This window comes from Cervus elaphus, chromosome 10 (genome assembly GCF_910594005.1).
Source record: "Cervus elaphus chromosome 10, mCerEla1.1, whole genome shotgun sequence".
NCBI lineage: Eukaryota > Metazoa > Chordata > Mammalia > Artiodactyla > Cervidae > Cervus > Cervus elaphus.
In genome coordinates this window covers 27,982,435-28,007,216 of record NC_057824.1, presented here as the reverse complement: position 1 = coordinate 28,007,216, position 24,782 = coordinate 27,982,435, and the positions used below count along the sequence as shown (strand labels likewise).

At 43.3% G+C, this 24,782-nt stretch overlaps 2 protein-coding genes and 1 long non-coding RNA gene across 9 annotated transcripts in view; 2 read left to right on the top strand and 1 right to left on the bottom strand.

The window, feature by feature from the left end:
* BFAR (bifunctional apoptosis regulator) overlaps positions 1-15,598 on the bottom strand; it is a 29,149-nt gene extending 13,551 nt beyond the window's left edge. Inside the window, exons 1-5 of one of the 4 annotated variants that reach the window (XM_043914374.1) lie at positions 15,257-15,591; positions 11,570-11,845; positions 3,018-3,354; positions 1,246-1,450; positions 385-554 (exon numbers count right to left, since the gene is read on the bottom strand). In XM_043914374.1, the coding sequence (XP_043770309.1) occupies positions 385-554; positions 1,246-1,450; positions 3,018-3,280 (638 nt within the window). In that variant the 5' untranslated portion in view covers positions 3,281-3,354; positions 11,570-11,845; positions 15,257-15,591. Of the gene's footprint in view, positions 1-384; positions 555-1,245; positions 1,451-3,017; positions 3,355-4,568; positions 4,593-11,569; positions 11,846-15,256 lie in introns of those variants that run through there. The other 3 variants (XM_043914376.1, XM_043914373.1, XM_043914375.1) reach the window with 3 other exon arrangements.
* LOC122701437 lies at positions 9,209-10,142 on the top strand. Its single transcript, XR_006343083.1, has 3 exons — positions 9,209-9,318; positions 9,396-9,599; positions 10,011-10,142. It is a non-coding gene; the product is annotated as an uncharacterized LOC122701437 (long non-coding RNA).
* A 5,182-nt stretch (positions 15,599-20,780) lies between the features above and the next one.
* PARN (poly(A)-specific ribonuclease) overlaps positions 20,781-24,782 on the top strand; it is a 175,195-nt gene continuing 171,193 nt past the window's right edge. The window contains exons 1-4 of one of the 4 annotated variants that reach the window (XM_043914370.1): positions 20,781-20,980; positions 21,314-21,391; positions 24,119-24,204; positions 24,686-24,753. In XM_043914370.1, the coding sequence (XP_043770305.1) occupies positions 20,962-20,980; positions 21,314-21,391; positions 24,119-24,204; positions 24,686-24,753 (251 nt within the window). In that variant the 5' untranslated portion in view covers positions 20,781-20,961. Of the gene's footprint in view, positions 21,057-21,313; positions 21,392-24,118; positions 24,205-24,685; positions 24,754-24,782 lie in introns of all 4 variants that reach the window. The other 3 variants (XM_043914368.1, XM_043914369.1, XM_043914371.1) reach the window with 3 other exon arrangements.

Genomic DNA, 24,782 nt, shown 5'->3' with positions numbered 1-24,782 from the left:
ACCTTTACACAAGCGATCACAGCAGCAGTGCTCCTAAAAGCCCCCAAATGGAATCAATCCAAATGTCCATCAACTGAAGAATGAATGAATGAAGAACGGAAATACTCTGAACAGGCAAATCCAGGAGACAGAAAGCAGAATGGTGCGTGCCGGGGGCTGAGAGAGGGGAAAATGAGGACTGACTGCCTTTAGCAGGAGCTTTCTTTTGGGGGGTGATGAGAATGTTCTAAAGCCAGACTGTGGCCATGGCTGCACATATCTGCAAATATATTAAAAACCATGGGTTATACACTTCAAATGGGTGAGTTTCAGGGTATGTGGACAGTATCTCAAAAACACTGTTTCAGAAATGTCAGTGACGCAGCAGCAGATTTTGCTCCTCACCTTCCGTTTACTCTTTCAGATAAGAACCTGTCTCTGTAGAGAGAGGCCCACGGGCCAAGCTGCTCCAGCCAGAGCACCACCTCCTCTGCCGTCCATCTGGCCACAGCCTTGTGGACCAGGAGGTGCCGCTCCGATTCCCTGCTGCTCCAGTGGTACACCAGCAGGACCACCTGGGGAAAAGCGACACGGACCTTACTGCACAGGAAGATCAGAGACGCCAGCTTCCGAGCACACGCGTGTGGGGCCGGGGAGGGAGGACGCCAGGCTGGGAGGTGAGGATGCCAAGCCTGTCGACGTGGAAGTCAGGCCACACCACTGCCACAGGGAGCTGGGAAGCACAACCCTCGGGTGGGCTCACCTCTGCTGATTTTTGGGTTGTTGTCGGGGAACACAGACAGAAATGGGACTCACTGCAAGGCACCTGGGATCACTGCACCCTCGACCCCATCAATTTGGCCAATGTGACTGACCCATGTGCCTTTGCTATTGGAAAATTTGTTAACCGTAAGATTTTCATAGCATGGATAGAACTTAAAAAGAAAGTCTTTAGGGTTTGAAGTTAGTAAAGTGCTATGCTCAAGACATGGCCTCGGTTCCAGCCCTAACACCTTTCTGCACCAGTTTCCTCCCCTCTAGAGCAGGAATAATGACAGTGTCTATTGCATAGGTTGTGAAGATGAAATGGGACAAAATTAACAGTTACTGGGCTCTGAATACCGGACTCTGTAGATACCTGTATAGGCAACATCCCAGGTTTCAACTTACACAGTGAATTACCATGTGCGATCACTTAGGAGTATTTCAACAGAACTGACTTCAGTGGAAACAGTGGGAGGGAGGGGCACAGAGACAGGCACTTACTGCCACCCCAGTCAGAGCTGTGAGCACTCCGGAATAGAAACCCCCTCCCCTGTGCTGGTTCCCCCGGCCTGGGTGGGGAGCGGAAGGCGTCTGATCATTCCCAAACTTCTGAAAGGCTGCAAGACTCTGGACTATGTCGTTATTCTGCTGAATGTCTTCAAATCGCATTCTAATGGCATCAGGAAATAATTTTTCAACGGCGTCCCTATCAAGAAGAGACAGAAAAAAAAAAAAAGACAGTTGTTTAACTAAATACATTTAAAATGTTTACAGGACAAAATAACACTGATGTCAACATTTAATAATATACCAAGGATTTCCCTGCTTGTCCAGTGATTAAGAATCCACCTTCCAATGCGGGGGATGTGAGTTCGAGACGGAGAACTAAGATCCCATAAGCTATGCAGCCACTAAGCCCATGCATCACAACTACTTGGCCTGCAGGTCCCAATGAAGACCTGACACAGCCAAAAATAAACAGATATTTTAAAAATACATATGCCAGGATTCAGAAAGAATGGACAAGAAGGTTGGTTATGGCCCTATTGGTAACAACAACAAATCAAAAACATCTACATGTCCACCGTTAAGGAAGCAGCTAAACAAAACACAGCATATTCCTACCGAGGAACAATACATCGTTTTAAAAGTAAGTTTACTGGATATCACTGGGTATCAAGATGAATAAATTTAATTCAAACATACTGTTTGAATGAAATAGGAAACTGCGGAAACACAGACCATACACAACTGACGTAAGAAAATATTTGCATTTCCTATTGGCACATAAATGTATAAAAGTATCATAATTGAAATTACTCTGAGAAAAAGGAAGAATTGTTAAGATGGGGGGAGGTGGGGTCAAAAAGGTCTTTATCAGCAATGATCTGATTTTTTAAAAGAATGTAAATGACTATACATGAACTGCTTATATTATTAAAAATTAATTCATAAAAAAGAAAAAAGGTGAAGCTCAGTTGTAAAAGTTAGACCGACCATCAGGCCATGCTGTAGGGCTCTTTATCTTCAATACACAATTAGAGAACCTTTTTTTTTCCACACCAGAGAACCCTTCTTCAATTTAAGATTAACCTGCAGATAAACCGAGACTGACAGGTCAGAGCAAAGTGTTTGCAAATACACTTCCTATGAAAAAGAGAATGCTGGGTTAATGTTTTTATGGAACTTCCTGGTACTCTTTTGATAGAGAGAAGGCAACAGAAAGGATTTTAGCCTCATAGACCTCCCAGGAACAGGATGAACATTATGAATAGAAGAAGAAAAAAAAAAAGAAGAAGAAGAAGGAAAAACCCCACCATCTGAAGGTCTTATCTGCTATGTAATGCCACGCATGGGAAACTCTATGAATGTGATAAATGAACAGAGTTTAATCAGAGATTAGGAAAATCAGCATCACACTAATTACTCAGAATCATACAGTTAGACCATTTTCTCTATTAGACCTAGGGTGTTCTCAGTGAACACAAATCAGTCAGAAGTATTACGTACCAAGGGTTACAGAAAATGGTCTGATAACCAGTTTCTTTCTTGCCCTCATTTATAATAAATAACAGACACATCACGGTCACCTGTGAGGAAGGGAGTCGGGACTTGCAGGCCCTTGAGCCCCTTGACTCACACGCCAGCGGATCCAGAGTGACCCCCGAGGCAGTGGGCTCCACGTCTCTGGCCTTTCGAGACGTGGCTGCTCCCATTAAGAGAAACCAGGCTGTACAAGCCCAGTGAACTACCCATGTGGACTTGAGCATTACCTGAGGAGAATATTGACTTTGGGGAAACCTTCCCATCTTTCTCTGCATTCTGGACACTCTGTTTTCTTTGAAGAGGCCCACCACAGAGCTAGGCAGTGCCGGCAGAAGCTGTGCCCACAGTTCAAGGTGGTGGGGTTAACCAGGATGTCGTAACAGCAGTGGCAGGAGAATTCATTAATGGAAATCTGAGGGCTGGCGCTCTCGAGCGGGTCATTTTTCTCAAGGCTTGCTGCATTCAGATCATTCTGCGGAGACTCCTCCATCTCTTAGCAAATTCTGGAATCCATAGACATAGAAAATTCCAGACTCAGCAGACCGATGCAAGACCTCATTAAATCTAGGGGAAAAAGAGAGACAACAGAAAAAGGACAAATAATTTAGCAGGTGTTTGAGATGACAGATGTTCTATTAAAGCTCTGATTTTTAAATGTGACAAACTTGGTTTCTAAAAAGTTACATTCCATAAATCACATAAACATCACTCAATTTTTCGACCTACTGTCACACTTTCAAAAATTAAGTAAAGCAAAAGAGTGCAGAGGAAAGTTCAGTGGGCTCGGGTTGGGGGAGGCTGGAGAATTCTAGATCCTTCCCTGCCAACTTCCTTGGAAGATTTAATTTCTCTGGCCTCAGTTTTCTCAATGAAATCTGTGACGTCCTTTCAATGTACATAAGTTTAAATAAACCAGATTCTTGGCCCACTAAAATGTCTAGAGTTGGCAATAACAGACACACTTCGTATAAACAACAGATTTTATCCAAACAAATCTGCCTTCCTCTGAGGTAATTATTTAACATCTGACTTCAGAGGCTCCCTTAGGGACAGTACCTGGAAGAGAGGCCTGGTTCTGAGATGCCCCACGCCAGGCCTACTGGCCAGGGGCTAAATATCCCTCCTTTCTCCCCAAATCAACCCAAACATGCACATCCTGCCTTCTGGATCCCGCTAGTTTGGTGCCACAGAAACATGCTAATGTCACTAATAAGCTAATGGCAAAGGACCATTCTCTTCTCATTCTTATCTGGGTCTTAAGGGATTTTTATTGAGAAGCAGTATGATGAGGGCATGGAGTTAGAAGTTCAACTCTCCATCTCTGGGACTAAGTTACCTGGGCTCTCCCAGCCTTATATCCTCAACTTCACAGTGTCTTATGAGGGTTGCGCTGTGATAAGCTGCTTCAGTCTTATCCTACTCTTTGCAACCCCATGGACTGTAGCCCACCAGGCTCCTCTGTCCATGGGATTCTCCAGGCAGGAATACTAGAGTGGGTTGCCATTTCCTTCTCCAGGGGATCTTTTCAACTTCAGGGATTGAATCCATGTCTCTTACGTCTCTGCATTGGCAGGTGGGTTCTTTCCCACTAGCGCCACCTGGGAAGCCCTTGTGAAGGTTAGAGATGGAGAACTAGGGTGGTGGATGGTGTAAACAGGGGCTAAAGAAATTATTATTCATATTGCTACTGGAATTAGCATGCACCAGACACTGGGGGGGATGTTTCTCAATCTCACTATTATTACAGGAAAGAAAGTAAACTGCTGTCGATCACCCACACTGGTCTCGCAGAGAAGGACTCTTTGCAGGTACAGTGGCTGAGAACACAGGTCCCAGCTCTGCCCTCTGGATTTGAGTCTCAGGTCTCTCAGTTATTAATAGGGGTGGTAACAGGGGCTTCTCTGGTGGCTCAGTGGTAAAGGACTGTCTGCAATGCAGGAGACGCAGGTTCGATCCTTGAGTCAGGAGGATCACCTAGAGAAAGAAATGGCAACTCAATCCAGGATTCTTGCCTGGGAAATTCCATGGACAGAGGAGTCTGATGGGCTAAAATGCATGGGGTCACAGAGTTGGACATGACTTAGCAACTAAACAACAACAATAAACAACAATAGCATTTACCTCATTGGGAAGTTTTGAGTTAGATAAGAGAATGCAATTAAAGTGCATGGCAAAAGGTAAGTAGACCATAAATGGTAACAATTTCTCTGATTTTCAGGGAATTGTATCACTTTTTACAGGGCACAAATTTTAAATTAAGCATGATCACACTATTTTAAACAAGAAAATCTATAAACATGAGAATACAAATCATGGCCACTCTTTGGTGGTCTGCTGCCCATCTGATCCACTACAGCTTTCTGAATCCCTAAGAAATAATTACATCTGAGAAGTATGCTCAGCAAATCAATGAGATGCACTGCAAACTGCAATGCCTACAGTCAGCATTGGTCAACAGAAAGGGCCCAGTTCTTCTCCATGACAACACCCAGCAACCAATGCTTCAAAAGTTGAACAAATTGCGCTATGAACTTCTGTCTCATTGACCATATTCACCTGAGCTTTTGTCAACCGATTTACCACTTCTTCAAGCATCTCAACAACTTTTTGCAGGGAAAATGCTTCCACAAACCAGCAGGAGGCAAAAAATGCTTTCAAAGAGTTTGTCAAATCCTGAAGCACAGATGTTTATGCTACAGGAATAAACATACTTATTGCTCATTGGCAAAAGTGGTGTTGATTGTAATGGTTCCTGTTTTAATTAATAATGATGCGTTTGAGCCTAGTTATAATGATTTAAAATTCACAACTTTAATTAAACCACAATTACGTTTGCACCAACCTAATGTCAGTAGGCTATGGTCTTTCCAGTAGTCATATATGGATGTGAGAGCTGGACCATAAAGAAGGGAGAGAGCTGAAGAATTGATGCTTTTGAACTGTGGTGTTGGAGAAGACTTTTGAGAGTCCCTTGGACAGCAAGGAGATCAAACCAGTCAATACTAAAGGAAATCAACTGTGAATACCCTTTGGAAGAACTGATACTGAAGCTCCAATACTTTGGCAATACCTGGTGCAAACAGCCAACTCATTGGAAAAGACCCTGATGCTGGGAAAGACTGAGGGCAAGCAGAGAAGGGGGTGACAGAGGATGAGATGGTTGGATGGCATCACTGATTCAATGGACATGAACTTGGGCAAACTCCACGAGATGGTGAGGGACAGGGAAGCCTGGCGTGCTGCAGTCCATGGGGTTGAGAAGAATTAGACATGACTCGGCGACGGAACAATGTTAGTAGTTGCTTTGTTGGGTGGGAGAGGATCATGATTTTTTTGGTTTTGGTTTTCTGCATTTATTAAGCTGTTCTTAATGAAAATGATGTTATAACTGTGAAAACACAGAGAAAATCATAAAAATAAACCAATTTGCTGATTATTTGTATGTTTTTAAAAAGTTTAAAAAAGTTAACTGAATTTTATTTATTTTTGGCTGCACTGGGTCTGCACTGCTGTTTGGGCTTTCCCTAGCTGTGGCAAGAGAGGGCTTCCTCGTGTGGCGTGCAGGTTTCTCCCTGTGGTGGCTTCTTGTTGCCAAGCTCAAGCTCGAGCGTGGCAGGTATTGCAGGCTTCAGTAGTTGAGGTTCATAGGCTCAAGCTGCCCTGTGGCATGTGCAATCTTCCCGAATCAAGACTGAACTGGTGTCCCCTGCATTGGCAGGCAGATTCTTAACCACTGGACAGGGAAGTCTTATCTGTATGTTTAAGAAACATTTAAACATTTTCTGCTTTCCTCTGGGCAGTCTCTTCAAATTACATGAGAGAGCTCATATATACAGGTTTTCAGAGAAAGGAATCATCATTTTGATAAAGTGATTCCTTTATTTGTCCAACACTAATTAAACAACTACCATGTGGACAGAGTTATCCCAGGAAATAATCACTGGACCATTTTTAGCTACTGAGCATCACCAAGGAGCTGGGCATTGGTGGGCACTTGAAGTGCATTCACGAGCACATCTACATTCACTGTTGGAGGCAGGATACAGAGGCTTCTGGTGAGGGCTGCACAGGGTGAGAAGAGATGGCCTGGTCTGGGCGCTATTCTTGGTGCTTCCTGGGGAGCAGCGAGTGACACACCAGGAGATACAGGTCTGACACAGCCCTGTGTCCCATGCTTGGTTCACGACAGGGGGGCGGATGAGGGCACATAAAGGTTTTGGAGGCAAATGAAATCAGTAAAGCTGCGCTTGAGGAGTGGGCTTCCCTGGTAGTTCAGCTGGTAAAGAATCCACCTGCAATGCAGGAGACCCCGGTTTGATTCCTGGGTCCAGAAGATCCACTGGAGAAAGGACAGGCTACTCGTTCCAGTGCTTGAGGATGATAAATCTCATCAGGAAGGTGGGCTGGCTGGGACAAGGTAGAAGGGAGGTGCTGTTACTTCTGCAACTATGGTGACAAACATGAAAATGCAAAGAAAGAGATCAATCTATGCAAGAGATATTACAAAAGTCATTTCTGAGCTTTGGTGACTAGAGAGAAGAATGATTAAAGAGGTTGTCTAGGTTCTAGAACTGGGGAAGTAGACGGTTCTGCTGATAGAAATGGGTCACAGCAGGGACTTTCCTTGTGGTCCTGTGGTTAACATTCTGCACTCCTGATGCAGGGGGCCCTGGTTCAATTCCTGGTCAGGGAACTAGATCCCACGTGCTCCAACTAAGAGCCTGCATGCTGCAACTAAAGCTCTGGCACAACTGAGTAAATACATTAAAAAAAAAAAAAAAAAAAAGAGTCCCTGTAAACTAATGGGGCCCGGCTTGAAGACAAGGTAAGTCGAATTTCGGAAGGGTTGAGTTTGAGATGATGACAAAATTTCCAAGAACTGCCTAGTGAGCATGTGGAGATATGAAACCGTAGTTGTGAGGTAAGGGCGAGGCCAAGTGTGTGGATCTCGAAGTCATTTGAAATGGCAACATATATGGAAATAAATTTCTCACCTTTTAAAACTAGAATGCACCAATAATTCTTAGTTTATTAGATCTGAAAGTTGTTTCTCATGAGAGAAAATAAGATATCAAAAGTGTATTTTACAAGTCATGTTTGGAAAAGCTGAGGTGGCCACCAACTCTTTTTTAATTGTCTTCGACAAATTAGAAACTGCATGGACTTTGATTACTTCTTAGGAATTCTGCTCGTTTCATTTTACTCTAAATTGAAAAACTGGAAGTTAACAGAGATAGGGTGCACAACTTAACTGAATTCAACTGATCTTTTCTGCTATTTTTGTATAAGTATTTGGGTTTTTTTCTACTAAAGAAAGCAACAGGAAAGCAAAAGGAGTAAAGTGCCTCCTAGGTGATAAAAATCTAGCTCAGATACTAAAGTTCCCAGCTGTGGCCTTTTGACTTGGAGAAACAACCCCCTGCACTGCAAAGGCCTCTTTGAGGATGTTTATGACGATTCTCTACAAACTCCGCACACATAGCAACAGGCTGCTTTGCTGGCTGAGCTCCTTCGCAGGGAAGCACGTGTGAGAACACACCCACAGCCTGCTGCTCTTCCTCTGTCATGGTCTCAGAGAAGTCTGGGGGGATGTGGTTAGGACTGGGGCGAGAAGCCTTCCACCCCAGTCCCAGTGCCCTGTCCACATGGAGACACTTTGGTTTGTGCTTAATCATTGCATGACAAGACCAGTGTTGATTACCTTGCTTAAAACTAGTGGGAAAAAAATGCCTGAGTTGGAAAAGCCTGCAAAACTGCAAACAGAGACAAGTTAAAAACAACAGCCTGGACACCACAGAACTGAAGACCTCTGCACTGAGTCACTCTGAAGAGCTGCGGTTTCTAACAGGTGAAGTTGGCTCTTCAACTGATGTCTGTATCGGTGCTTCGAGGGGTCAGGGCACACTCTGAAATCACAGGCCAAGTTTGTGCTTGTCTACATGAGTGTTTTCCTGAAGGAAATCTAGGTTTTTATTTACTCTCTTAGGGCTTCTCAGGTAGCACTAGGGGTAAAGAACCCTCCTGCCAGTGCAGGAGACATGGGTCAGGAAAATCCCCTGGAGAAGGAAGGAAATGGCAACCCACTCTAGTATTCCTGCCTGGAGAATCCCATGGACAGAGGAGCCTGGTGGGCTACATCCATGGGGTTGCAAAGAGTCAGATATGACTGCATTGACTCAGTATGCATAGCATGCAAAGCGGACCAAGACTCAGATAAGGCTAAGAACCACTGATAATCCAGTGAGATAAGGGCTTTATTAATGTAACCCCCACTGCTCCCCACAGCTTCCTAGGTGGCTGTAATGAACCCAGGTGAGCTCTCCAGAGTGACGCAGCATTACTGTCAAGAGCAGCCGTCCTCCTCAACCCAGCAGCTTCAACAGAGGCACCGCCTGGTCTTTTTTTTCTTCTTCCAGCCGCACAGTATGTGGGATGGCCAGGGATCGAATCTGTACTGGAAGCGCAGAGTCTTAATCACTGGACCACCAAGTCCCAACATCTGGTCTTCAGACAGGCAATTTTCACGAGGTGCTTTTCTTTCTCCTCCTCCTCTCCCACTTTCTACTGAATTTGATGCCAGCATTTAAAACAATCTGATTTCACAGGCAAATCCAGATTCCTGGCTGCTTCTGAAAATTCAGAAGATCTGGCAACCCTGGGCGCTCCTTTTGTGTGTTAAGAATCTGCTGAAGCTATGTATCTGAGCCGCTGCCCGCTTCAGAGGGAGCTGCAGTCTTCACCCAGCTGGTTTCCTCACTTCCATTAGCTGCTGGATTCCAGTGGCTGTTTGTGTTTTCATAACTTGTTCGGTAAGGTGCTGCCTTCTGGGTCCACCATGAGTGTGTGACATTTCTGGGTTGACTGGCCTTTTAGGCTAGAAAGCTTCTGGAGGTCTATGGGCTTAGAGTTTTTCTCTTTCTCTGCTGTCGGGTGGTTACTTATGAGGTCTTCCTCACATTTTTCTACGTTACCCCTTCTATTCTGCTTTAGACGCAGCAGATTCTGTGTGTGAACAGCTGTGCATTGAGGGCAGGGGTCAAGCTTAAAAATCCTAAGCTGGCTTTATTCTCATCATATCCTCACAGACCTAGCACTTATTTATCAAATATTTCAGTAGAGGCCTTTAAAACACTTAATTTTTTGGAGGTCTTACCTATTCCTGGTTCTGAGGGACAGAGTAATACACCTCAGTTTTTTCTTTTTTTTTTTTTACACCTCAGTTTTAAAATCAGAAGACAGATTCTGATTCCTGGCTTCATTACCAGCCATGAGATCACAGGCAAATTATTCATCGTCCCCAAGGCTCACATCACCAGACATAAGCAATGGGGTTACTGCTGCTGATGCGACAGGACTGGCCTCAGAACTGAGAAGACAGCACATAGGAAGTGCTCATGGTCCCTTCTTCCACATCACGTTCCAGCAGGTGACATTTGTCAATCCATTCATGTGAAGAATTGCTAAGGTGGTAGCTTTTCTGCCCATGCCATACAACCAACAACTTCCTCTACCATGTAACTTTTATTTATTAAAATGACCACATCTGCTTTTATTGCAAGAGACATGGACATTTTAAAAATTTTGTATTATGTTTTTGGCTGCATCTCACAGCATGTGGGATCTTAGTTCCCCAATGAGGGATTGAACCTGTGCCCTCCACAGTGGAAGCACACAGTCCTAACCACTAAGTGCCCGGGAATTCTCTACCCTGTAACTTTTTAACACTTGAAGAGACAAGACTTCCTGAGCAGCACACAATCTCTAAAGTTGCCATGTCAAGAAATGGCATAAAACCTTAGAAAGCATTAATATGTGAAATATGACATGAATATAAGCACATGAACAAACTGCACAGCTGACATTTTCTAAAATGTTCATGGGTTAGGTCTGTTGGCACAACTGATAGGAAACAATTGCTAGAAAATAATTATCACAAGATATCTATTACCCCAAAGCTATGTATATTCTCCCAAGAAATACCTAACTGACAGGGTACAACTGTCTGAAAATCCATGGGGAGAAAAAAGAGCTGGGACACATAATGTCCCAACAATTCTATGTAACTAAAGACCCTGGAACGAATTTGGCTACTCTGTCCCTGGAAGGAAAGTTGCTTGTCAAGTGCTCATCTATGGATTTACCTGGAGGCCTGCTCTCCAGGAGAAGGCAGGGGCCCTGCAAATAGCCTGCTTCATTCTTTAGTCCCTCAGTAACATTATATTAATTAATGATTTTTATTGAGTCTCAAAGAATGCATTAATTTTCAGTTTAAGAATTTTTATACCTTAGCTTCTAAAGACCTTGCTATGTGATGACTGCTAATTGTTTAGAAAGTGAAATTATCAAGCTGCTTAGTTCAGTGAAATTACGGTTCTACTTCTTCACTCAACAAAACACTGATTGTGACTGTAATACATAATGAACATTTTAGGAATAAGTCTTTGAAGAGCTAATGTATTGGGATTCCAGCCTGAAAAATATGATTTCAACTATTTCTTAGCAGAGATGTTGGCTGCAAGAATACAAAGATTTTGGCTTTAGATGGGTCTCTAGTTAGGTTATTTCTTCCCATTACATACTGCCCAACAACAGAGAATAATGACAATTGCTAATATTGATTGAGCCCTTATATAAATGTGAGAGGTATAATAATCTTATGGGATAATTATTACGATCACCTCCATTTAATGATGAGAAACTGGAGACCTAACTGGTATAGGACAGAGTCATATTTTTTTGTTTTTTTTTTCAGACAACACAAATTTCTTTTCTTTCTTACTTTTTCTCTTTTTTGGCTGCACGGTGGAGCATGTGGGATCCTAGTTCCCCGACCAGGGATCAAACCCATGCCTCCTGCAGTGGAAGCCAGGGAATTCTGGGTCAGGTTTTAAATCATGGTCTCAAGGAAAGCCTGTCCTCGTAACACTTCATCAGCCTAGGCCACATCATAGGGGCGCCACCGCGAAGCCGAGAAATTCAAACCAGAATCTGACATCACTGCATTTCAGAACAAGAACTGCAGCTTGAGGCTGTTAGGGCGAGCATGCTCTTCCACCTAGGAGATAAACAAGCAGAAATATTCACAAGAGAAGTAGGGGTGATGGTGTTTGGGTGTACCCCATTTCTGGCACCCCAAGTCCAGCCCTGGGGACACCACTGTAGACACTAGCAGAACACTACAGAAATTATCAAATGTCCAAAGAGAGACTACCCATTTCTCGTGATTATGAGATACAGAGAAACGAGTCCAAATGTAAGCAAAGCAAAGATCAGAAGCGGCAATAAAAAGAGAACGTGGTAAATACTTCTTGCAGGTGTTGGAAACTGGCTTTCATCAACATAAGAGAAGCACTTCCAGGCTCTTACTGTATAAAACTCTGTGTTTTTCCAACTCCAAAGAGACAGATTTTCTGTCTCAACAGGGTCAGGAATCACTAGGGCAAAGGTAGCCAGCCAGCTCATGGGTTAGGTCTGTTGGTACAACTGATAGAAAACAACTGCTAGGGAATAATTAGCCCAAGGTATTTATCACCCCAACCTTATGTATATTCTCCCAAAGAAATAGCTAACTGACAGGGTACGACTGTCTGAAAATCCATGGGGGAAGAAAAAGATCTGGGACACTTACAACATCCCAGTGATTCTATGTAACTGGAGACTGTCTTGCTGCCTACACTCGGGAGGCCCTGTGACTTACTGCCCTGGAATGATGCTGTGCAAGACAAGAGCACACAGCGCAGGGTCTGAGGAGGATGTGCAAATAAATGACTTATCTTGTATCAAACACTGGAGATGTCCAATAATTTAGAAAGTGATCAAAAACTACTGGTGGTCACCACTAACCCATACCATAGCTACTGGTCTGTAAACTATCCCATTATGACTCACACATTTCTAAATTCATGAATCCTTTTCAGGTTTTGCACACTGCTGGTTAAGCAACCTGTGCTTCTCCAACCAAATCCTGAGCTCTTAAAGGTCAGGAACCAAATCAGAGAATTCTATCATCGTACCTGAGAGTGGCTGGCACAAAGCTGAGTTCTAGGTATTTGGAGCTGAAAATAGAACCCACAAACCTTTGATTTCTATCACAGAAATTTCTTAGAACCTCTGCCAGAATCAACCGAGAAGTTTGGTGGGCTCAAACAAAGATATCTGGCAGAGAGGCCCAGGAATGCTCCTTTTAAAGAAGCCCCTTAGAATATTCTTTACACACACACAAAAAGTTATTTTTAATTGAAGGATAATTGCTTTACAATATTGTGTTGGTTTCTGCCATACATCAACATTAATCAACCATAGACATACATATGTTCCCTCCTTCTTAAACCTCCCTCCCACTTCTCACCCTATCCCGCCCCTCTAGGTTGTCACAGATCTTACTTACATGGATGTTTGGGAACTGAGAGCTGTTACATACAAATAAACACTTACAATCCTAAGTATATGTTTCACACAAAGTTGAGGCAAGACAGTAACAAAATCAAGTTTAAATAATATTTCCAATTTCATTTCCTCTCCTCTCCAATCCCTCCTCTCTCCAGTCCCAATCATCCTCCTGGAGCAAAATCCTGATCAAGTCCTTCCTTTACTCAAAACCTTTCCAACTGTGACAGTATAAAACCGATGGTCATTTAAGAATCTTTACGGCCCAGCTGCAATCAACAGAATTTTTAAACTAAGAGCACAAACTCTGGGGCCAGAATGACTAGTGCCAAATCCCAATGACTCCAATTATTAGTTGTGTGACCTCAGGCAAGTTACTTAACCTGTCTGTGCCTCAGTTTCTTAATCTGTAAAATGGGGATATGGATAGTAACTCCCTGATAGGGTTGTTGACAGGATTAAATGAACTAATGCACTCACAGCACTCAGATAGTGCCTGGCACACAGTAAGTGCAAAGTTAAGTTATCCTGATCACCTGCTGCTACTCACCTACTCAGAGGTGATACTCTAGTCCCACCTGTTAATTCCTGCGCTTTCCCCACATTGTTCTGTCTGTAACACAGCTCCACACCATCTCTGGGTGAAAAATGTCCAACTGACAAGACCCAAATCAACCATCACTCGAAAATCTTTAATGACTAACCTTCCTCATAGCTCAAATTAACCCTTCCTGCCTCTGTGCACTAATGTAACTTTCATTTGTGCATGTTTTCTCATCTCCTAGACTATGATTAACCTGGAGACGTTAGTATAATTGAAATAGTACCATTTTAAGAGTGACACAGTCCATCTATCTCCTCTGAGCCTCTATTTCCCATTTCTAAGTTCAGGATAATAACAGTTCCTTTGAAGGAGGCTTAAATGACTGATTTCTCTCTACAGATAGTCAGAAAATCTGCTGTATGACTGATTGGCATTAACAGAATTATTAATAGTGGTGTTTATTTAGTGCCAGCTAGGTAGGTAGTACCGGTGCCAAATACCGGAACATAAAAAAAAAAAAAAAAAAACTGCCCTGGAGCAGCTCAATGTTTCCATCAAGTTTATAGCCATCTGCAGGGAAACACAGAGCACATGGGTTTGTACGTCCCTAGGTGGGCTTGTTTACAAGACAGCTGTGACAAGAACAAACCAAACCGAACCCAACACACACGTGCACTCTTGCGCGTCTGCTCTGGGACGTGTACCAGGTGTGGAAGGTAGTAAAACTCCTTCCCATTGGCGTTTCAGAGCATGTCATCAAGACCATCTACAAGGTCTGGCCAAGGACTGGCCAATGGGCTTCGGTGGGGAGGACCCAACGAGGACTGCGGAGGGCAAGACAGCACCAGGCTCCTTCTCCCCACCAAAGTTGGAGGGCCGCCTTCTGCCCCGCCAAAGATCCCCTATCAGACACGGCCTGATTCTCTTTTGCCTTTTTTTTTTTAAATAAAGAAAACTCTCTTTTGCATAAGTGCAGTTTTCTAAGCCACGAAGTCAGAATCACAAGAGTTGGGAGTGTGACTCTGGGTTTCACTTTTCCTTTCCGCGAGTCCCTTATCCTCTTCTAAAACGGGATCATTCGTTCAGCCCTGGGGCCAGAACGCAGCCGGCTAATTAGATCTGAAGCCCAGCCTGGCGTCTATCTGGAGCCCGGTCAATTCCGCACGCGCTGTCGCAGGGTGCGGCCCGCGCTCCCGGGGGCGGGGTCCTGGTCATCTCCCTCCAAGGTGTGAGGCAGCCACGTCCTCTCCGTCTCGCCGTAGGGAGGTCCAGAAACTACAGGCTCAGATTGTGACCCGGGAGGGAACACAGGTGAGGTCCAGGAACCGGCTTGCCGAGGTGGGACTCTTGGGAAGGATGAAGAAGCTGGCCAAGTGGGCGTCCGCGCCCCAAAGCCAGGGCTGAAGCTGCACAGAACCCAGGTCTGGGAGGGGAGATCCCGCCCACCTCCTCCGAGCCCGTCCTCCACCGCCTCCTTCCACACCCAAAATCGAGCCCGGCCGCACCCTGGCTACCCTCCGCCAAGCCGCTTCTTACCTCTGCGCTCTTGGCCAACCTGGCCGTAGACCCCTGCCTGGGCCCCTTCGCGGACACAGAGGAAGAGAGAGCCGCTCCACTTCCGGAAATAACCTTGGACTGACTGCGGAGGAGGGTACCCCGCCTGCCCGCGACCATAGAGGAGAGACAGCAGTCGTTCCCCACCCGCCTGAACCCTGCGCCCTCCCCGCTGCCTAGAGCGGCCACTCCCGCACCTGGGGGGTCCGCGCAGGCGTACTACCGCCAGCCCCGCCCCTTCCCCTTGGGTGGACAGATCTTGAGGGCAGGGCGTTACCCTGAAGGTGCTCCCGCGGGGTGTCTGGTTTTTTGTTAACTGCAGGAAACAGCTTTGCCCGGAAATTAAAGTGATATTACAAGGCCGTACTGTACTCGCCATTTTTTTTTGGCGCTTACATTGTATGCAGAAATCAGAGGACCATCGCTATATTTCCTTTGCAGTATTAAGAATCGGGTTATTAAAATATCTTTCTTATCACCACGTTTTTTTCTCACCCAGCGTCTTGGTTGTCAAGCTGTGCTGTGGTGTGCTTAGGCGTTCATTCGTGTCTGACTCTGCGACCCTGTGGACTGTAACCCGCCAAGAACCTCTGTCCATGGGGACTCTCCAGGCGGGAATAGTGGAGTGGGTTGCCATGCACTCCGCTAGAGGATCCTCCCAACCCAGGGATCGAACCCAGGTCTCTCGCATTGCGGGCAGGTTCTTCACTGTCTGAGCCACCAGTTAAGAATTCATTCTGATTATCTGCTTTAACTCACTGGCCTGGAGATTGATAAAACTGATCATTTTTTCCCCTTGCAATCAAAAGTGCAGAGTAAAAAGACTGATGTTCTGTGCTAGTGCTAGGAGTGTATGAACTCATTTTCTGGAGGATAGTCTGGCGATAGGCAGCAGCATATTTTTAACATTGCAGTGAAAGATACATGACAAAATTTACCATTTTAACTATTTTCAAGTGTGCAATTCACTGGCACTAAGTGTATCCACATGATTGTGCAAGCATGACTAACATCCATCTCTAGGACTTTATCATCTTCCCAAACTGGAAGTTCATATTCATTCAACAATTCTCAATAGTTCCTTGCCCAGCCTCTGATAACTACCATCTAGGTACCACATGTAATTGGAATCATACAGTGTTTGTCTTGTTGTGACTGGCTTATTTCACCCACCATAGAGTTCTTTAGGTTCATCTACTTTGTAACATGTGTCAGAATTTCCTTCCATTTAGAGGTAGAATAATATTCCATTGTATGTATACATGAGATTTTGTTTATCCAGTTTATCTGATGATGGGTTGTTTCCACTTTTTGTCTATTGTGAATTATGCTGCTATGAATATGGGTGTACAAATACCTATTCAAACCTCTACTTTCTGTTAGTTTGGGTGCATGCCCAGAAGTGGAATTGCTGCATTACATTTGATAATTCTATTTTTAATTTTTAAAGACAAGCCATGTTTTCCATAGGGGCTGTACCATTTTACATTCCCACTAGCAGTGGGCAAAGTTCCAATTTCTCACCTAATAGGCGTGAAATGAAACCTCATTTTGGTTTTCCCTTGCATTTGTGACTTTCGGCATCTTTTCATGAGCTCATTGGCCATTTATATCTTCTTTGGAGAAATATTTAAGTCCTTTGTCCATTTGAAAAATAATTTTATTTATCTATTTATTTTGGCTGTCCTGGGTCTTTGTTGCTTTTCTCTAGCTGTGGTGAGTGAAGCCTACTCTCTAGTTTCGATGCTAGGGCTTCTCATTGTGGTGGCCTCTCTTGTTGAGGAGCACAGGCTCCAGGGTGCGCAGGCTTCAGTAGCTGCGGCTCCTGGGCTCTAGAGCACAGGCTCAATAGTTGTGGTGCCTGGGCTTAGTTGCCCCATGGCATGTGGAATCTTTCCAGACCAGGGATCAAACCTATGTTTCTGGCATTGGCAGGCAGATTCTTTACAACTGATCCACCGAGGAAGCCCCCCTCCGCATGTCCATTTTTATACTGGATTGTTTGCTTTTATGTTTTTTGGGTTGTAGGAGTTCTTTTTGTATTATGGATATTAACCCATTATCAGATATATGATTTGCAAATATCTTCTCCCATTTTATGGGTTGCATTTTCACCTTGTTAATAGTGTCCTTTGAAGCACAAGAGTTTTAAATTTTGATGTAATGCAATTCGTTGATTTTTTTCTTTTGTTGTTTGTGCTTTTGGTGTCCTGGCCAAAAAAAAATCATTGCCAAATCCAATGTCATGAAATTTTGCCCTATGCTTTCTTCTAAAACCCTTATAGTTTTGGCATTTGCATTTAGGTGTTTGATTTACTTTGAGTTAATTTTTATACAGTATTAGGTAAGGGTCTAACTTCATTGTTTTGAATGTGGATATTCAATTTTCTCAACACCATTTATTGAAAAGAATACCCTTTCCTCATTGAATGACCTTGGCATCCAAATCATTTGAATGCATATTCAAAGGTGTATTTATGGGCTGATTACTCTATTTCATTCATCTCTATGTCTATTTATGTCAGTACCACACTGTTTTGATTAATTTAGCTTTATTGTAAGTTTGGTAATTATTGAACTTAAATTACTTAAAATTTAAGTGGCCATATGTGGCCACTACTTTCTATCTAGGACTTTCAAAGCTGATACCAGTAGGCAGAGAGATATTTCAGATTTTAAGTTTGACTACTTGTATTGGTTTTCACATTTACACAGAGACTGCTGCTTACACTAAGAATAGAGGACATAGTTAACTATATATAAATTTCCTTTGAATGAGGAGAGGAAAATGGACTTGTGGCACCTGGAGAGGATAATATGGTCACACTCTTACTTGTTATTTCAGTTCAGTTGCTCAGTTGTGTCCGACTTGTTGCAACCCCATGAACCGCAGTATGCCAGGCCTCCCTGTAAATCACCAACTCCTGGAGTCCACCCAAACCTATGTCCACTAAGTCGGTGACGCCATCCAACCATCTCATCCTCTGTTGTCCCCTTCTCCTCCTGCCCTCAATCTTTCCCAGCATCAGGGTCTTTTCAAATGAGTCAGCTCTTCACATAAGGTGGCCAAAGTATTGGAGTTTCAGCTTCAACATCAGTCCTACCAATGAACACTCAGGACTGATCTCCTTTAGGATGGACTGGTTGGATCTCCTTGTAGTCCAAGGGACTCTCAAGAGTCTTCTCCAGCACCACAGTTCAAAAGCATCAATTCTTCTGCACTCAGCTTTCTTTATAGTCCAACTCTCACATCCATACATGACTACTGGAAAAACCATAGCCTTGACTAGACGGACCTTTGTTGGCAAAGCAATGTCTCTGCTTTTTAATATGCTGTTCAGGTTGGTGTGATCTCTCACCTAGAGCCAGACGTCCTTGAGTGTGAAGTCAGGTGGGCCTTAGAAAGCATCACTACAAACAAAGCTAGTAGAGGTCATGGAATTCCAGTTGAGCTATTTCAAATCCTGAAAGATGATGCTGTGAAAGTGCTGCACTCAATATGCCAGCAAATTTGGAAAACTTAGCAGTGGCCACAGAACTGGAAAAGGTCAGTTTTCATTCCAATCACAAAGAAAGGCAATCCCAAAGAATGCTCAAACTACCGCAAAATTGCACTCATCTCACATGCTAGTAAAGTAATGCTCAAAATTCTCCAAGCCAGGCTTCAGCAATATGTGAACCGTGAACTTCCAGATGATCAAGCTGGTTTTAGAAAAGGCAGAGGAACAAGAGATCACATGGTCAACATCCTCTGGATCATCGAAAAAGCAAGAGAGTTCCAGTAAAACATCTATTTCTGCTTTATTGACTATGCCAAAGCCTTTGACTGTATGGATCACAATAAACTGTGGAAAATTCTGAAAGAGATGGGAATACAAGACCACCTGACTCACCTCTTGAGAAACCTATATGCAGGTCAGGAAGCAACAGTTAGAACTGGACATGGAACAACAGACTGGTTCCAAATAGGAAAAGGAGTATCTCAAGGCTGTATATTGTCACCCTGCTTATTTAACTTATATGCAGAGTACATCATGAGAAACGCTTGGCTGGAAGAAGCACAAGCTGGAATCAAGATTGCCGGGAGAAATATCAATAACCTCAGATATGCAGATGACACCACCCTTATGGCAGAAAGTGAAGGGGAACTAAAAAGCCTCTTGATGACAGTGAAAGAGGAGAGGGAAAAAGTTGGCTTAAAGCTCAACATTCAGAAAACTAAGATCATGGCATCTGGTCCCATCACTTCACGGGAAATAGATGGGGAAACAGTGGAAACAGTGTCAGACTTTATTTTTCTGGGCTCCAAAATCACTGCAGATGGTGATTGCAGCCATGCAATTAAAAGACGCTTACTCCTTGGAAGGAAAGTTATGATCAACCTAGATAGCATATTAAAAAGCAGAGACATTACTTTGCCAACGAAGGTCCGTCTAGTCAAGGCTATGGTTTTTCCAGTGGTCATGTATGGATGTGAGAGTTGGACTGTGAAGAAAATTGAGTGCTGAAAAATTGAACTTTTGAACTGTGGTGTTGGAGAGGACTCTTGAGAGTCCCTTGGACTGCAAGGAGATCCAACCAGTCCATCCTAAAGGAGATCTTTCCTGGGTGTTCATTGGAAGGACTGATGCTGAAGCTGAAACTCAATATTTTGGCCACCTCATGCGAAGAGTTGACTCATTGGAAAAGACCCTGATGCTGGGAGGGATTGGGGGCAGGAGGAGAGGGGGACGACAGAGGATGAGATGGCTGGATGGCATCACTGACTCAATGGACATGAGTTTGTCATGGACAGGGAGGCCTGGCCTGCTGCGATTCATGGGATCGCAACGAGTCGGACACGACTGAGTGACTAAACTGACTGACTGAGGTTGGTCATAACTTTCCTTCCAAGGAGTAAGCGTCTTTTAATTTCATGGCTGCATTCACCATCTGCAGTGATTTTGGAGCCCAGAAAAATAAAGTCTGACACTGATTCCACTGTTTCCCCATCTATTTCCCATGAAGTGATGGGACCAGATGCCATGATCTTAGTTTTCTGAATACTGAGCTTTAAGCCAACTTTTTCCCTCTCCTCTTTCACTGTCATCAAGAGGCTTTTTAGTTCCCCTTCACTTTCTGCCATAAGGGTGGTGTCATCTGCATATCTGAGGTTATTGATATTTCTCCCGGCAATCTTGATTCCAGCTTGTGCTTCTTCCAGCCAAGCGTTTCTCATGATGTACTCTGCATATAAGTTAAATAAGCAGGGTGACAATATACAGCCTTGAGATACTCCTTTTCCTATTTGGAACCAGTCTGTTGTTCCATGTCCAGTTCTAACTGTTGCTTCCTGACCTGCATACAGGTTTCTCAAGAGGTGAGTCAGATGGTCTTGTATTCCCATCTCTTTCAGAATTTTCCAGTTTATTGTGATCCACACAGTCAAAGGCTTTGGCATAGTCAATAAAGCAGAAATAGATGTTTTTCTGGAACTCTCTTACCCCTGCTGCCTCCAGGGAACGAAACCCACCCTTGGCCCCGCCCCACCATGACGCAGGCGCACGTGACGCGCGCCGGCGCGCGCTGTTTCCGGAAGTCGCCCCCGCGGTCTCTGCCGTGGCTGCCAGCGCTGTCGCCGCGGAACTTCGGGAGTGGAACGGTCGAGGCGGGCCCGGGCGGGGCCGGAGGCCTGGCCACTCCGCAGAATGGAGATAATCAGGAGCAGTGCGTGTCCGCTGTACACCTCCCTGCGTCCTCGGGGCACTTCCTCACCCGGCCTGCTAGGCCCGCAGCGCGGCAGGTCTACTTGACCCGGCCTGGGGCAGAGGCAGTCCCCTCAGGGGTTTGCTCCCCTTTTGCGCTTCTTGGGGCCTTGTTCGTCTTTGGCCCGTGCACCCCTCGGGGCTTATATCCCTCGGGTCTGTGCACCCCTTAGGGACTTGTCCTCTCATCCCAGGATCTTTGGCAGCTCCCCTTCCCTCCTTCCCTATCCCCCTAGTAACCCCTGGGCAGAAAGCCAGGCCACCGGTTCTGAGCCTCTTCTCGGTTTCTCCGCAGATTTTAAGAGTAATCTCCACAAAGTGTACCAGGCTATAGAGGAGGCCGACTTCTTCGCCATCGATGGGGAGTTTTCAGGTATCCCTCGCTTGCAAGCTCGAGGCTGGCACCCTGCAATGCATAGCCAAGCCTCCTCCTGCCCGCCACCCCCACCCCCCACCCCCGCGCCCTCCTGACCCCTGGCCTGGGCTTATACCTGCTGGTCTCTCCTCCCTGTTTGAGTTTTCTGGGTCAGGTTGCATGAGTCTCCACGTTTCCTCTTAAACGTTTCAAAAGCACGAAAGAGGTGCGGTGGCTTTCCTGATTGGGTTTGTGGTTGTTCGAACTCTGAGGGCTGCAGATAAGAGACTACGGTTTTGATGCTGCTTAAAAACAGCTGGACAGGTGTGGGACAGCGCTGGAGAGTTAGGGTCAGGCCTTTTTTGATGTGTGGTGAAATACACATAGCATAAAATGTATCCTTTTAACCATTTTTAAGTGGTTTTAAAGTTAAGTGACATGTAGAACTTTAACACTGGAGTGCCACCATCCCCACTGTCCATCTCCACAGAACTTTCTCATCTTCCAGAACTGAAACTCTACACATTGAACAGTAATTCCCAGCTCCTCCCTCCCCTCTGCCTCTAGCAATCATTGTTTCTGTCTCTATGAATTTGACTAGTTTAGACATTTGCTCTAAGAGGACTCAGAATATTTGTGCTTTGTGGCTGACTTTAGGGTTGGACTTCTGCAGATAAATGAGGGTATTCCTTTAGGCATTAGTGAACGTGTTCACTGCCTGCCTTGGCGTGGGTGTACACATGTATCTAGTACTTAGATTAGTGTAACTAACAGTTATAATTGCAAGGTTCTTTTTTTTTTTTTTTGGATCAGAGATATCCAATTTTTGGTAAAGATAGCCGTTTTTGCTACAAGTTGTGCTTGTTTCAAAGACTTCAGCTCTTTCTAAAGAAATCCATGCTGGACATAACTTTGTTTTTACTGGGCATAATCCATTACTGGATTATAATTGCTTAATTATATATATATAGTTATATAAATAATGGTATATAATTATAATTACTGAATTATGATCAACCAATTATGTCAGTTTCAAGTGTATAACAGTGATTTGATATTTTTATACATTATGGATTGGTTACCTCGCTAAGTCTAGTTACCATTTGTTACCATACAAAGTTCTTGTCAGCTATATTATTGGCTATATTCTCTGTGCTGTGACTTACTTATTTTATAAGTGAAAGTTTGTACCTCTTAAACTCCTTTATCTATTTGGCCTCCCCCCTCCCCCCACAACTCCCCTCCTTCACTCTGGCAGCCATCAATTTACTCTCTGTATCAATAAGTCTCTTTCTGTTTCTTTTTTCTTTTTTTTTAAGATTTTATCAGTAAATGAAATATCAGTATTTGCCTTTCTTTGTCTGACTTATTTCACTCACTTAGCATAGTACCTTCTAGGTCCATCCATATTACAAGGTTTTTTTTTTTTTTCTTTTTTATGGTTGAATAATATTTCTTTACACAAATTCTTTGCAATCCCATGGACTGTAGCCCGTCAGGCTCCTCTGTCCGTGGAATTCTCTAAGCAAGAATACTGGAGTGGGTAGCTATTCCCTTCTCCAGGGGATCTTCTCAACCCCTGGTCTGCCACATTGCAGGCAGATTCTTTACCATCTGAGCCATCAGGGAAGCCCCATGTATGCATATATATGCGTGTATACACACACACACACACACATTTATAGCATCTTTACATATATATAGGATCTTTATCTTTTCATTTATCCTTGGACACTTAAGTTGCTTCTATCTTTGCTATTTTAAGTAATGCTGTAGTGACCTAGGGATGTATATGTCTTTTTCAGTTAGAATTATTGAAGAAAAAATAATTTTTGTTTTCTTCTGATGAATATCCAGAAGTGGAATTGCTGGATCATATGTTAGTTCTATTTTTAATATTTCGAGGAAGCTTTATACTGTTTTCTATAGTGTCTGCACCAATTGACATTCCCGCCAACAGTACATGATAGTTTCCTTTTCTCCACATCCTTGCCAACATTTGTTATTTCTTGTGTTTTTGAGAATGGCCATTCTGACAGATGTGAGGTGGTATCTCAAGATTGCTGTGGTTGTTCGGGGTCTTTTGTGGTTCTATACAAATTTTAGGATTATTTGTTTAGTTCTGTGAAAAATGCCGTAGGTATTTTGATAGAGATTGCATTGAATCTATAGATTGTTTTGGGTAATATGGGCATTTTAACAGTATTAATTCCTCCAGTTCATGAGCGTTTCTGTTTTTCATGTTTTCTTCAATTGCTTTCACCAGTGTCTTATAATTCTCAGAGGACAGGTCTTTCACCTTGGTTAAATATACTCCTAGGTGTTTTATTCTTTTTGATGCAATTGTCAGTGGGATCGTTTTTATAATTTCTCTTTTTGATGGTTTGTTATTAGTGTATAGAAATTTACAGTGGATTTCTGAATATGAATTTTGTATCCTGCAACTCTGCTGAATTCATTTATTCTAATAATTTTTTGGTGAGATATTTATAGGGTTTTCTTTATTTGAAATCTGTTTTAGATACTGAAACTGTCCATTCTCAAATTGAAACATTTGTATCTCTGAATTATTTATTGCAGGGTTTGGCTTGTTAGCCTGCGAAATTCATGCTAATTTTGAAAAAGTGAAATAAAGAGCACTTCGTTAGTTTTAATTCATAAAAATAAGAAATTATAGAGCCACTGAATAGTTGACTGACATTTTCTGTTAGCATTTACTAATAGGTTAAAATTTTTTTTCTTAAAATCTAGGAATCAGTGATGGACCTTCAGTCACCGCATTAACAAATGGTTTTGACACTCCAGAAGAAAGGTATCAGAAGCTTAAAAAGGTAAGTGGGTGTGCTAGAAAATCTTATTTTTTTTTCCCATGTTGGTCTTGCATATGTTAAATTATAGAGGAATAAAATCATCAAGCTTGCTTATTAACTTCTCAACCCCAGCTATGAATTGATATTTAGTGGTATTTAAAACAACAGCAAAAATAATTGTTTGCTGGAAAACATTTTGGGGAAGATTTAGTATTTTCATTGTTAATTTCATTTACAGGAAATATGATGTGGTTATTTTAATCATTTGGAAATAGGTTTACTATGATGCTCTGGATGATGCATAAGTGCTTAGTTGGGAAAAATATTAAGAAATATTCATAAATTAATAATGCTTCTGATAGATAATCTATAATCGGTTTGGATCAGAAGTATTCTGCCAAAGTCAAGTAGAATAATCAGAAAACCTACCTGATTGCAAGTACTGTTGCTCATGTCGACTATACAGCATTGTTTTGACAGATATTTTATTTCCCTTTTCCAGCATTCCATGGACTTTTTGCTGTTTCAGTTTGGCCTTTGCACTTTTAAGTATGACTACACAGATTCAAAGTAGGTTGTTTTAACAAGTGGTGGGAATT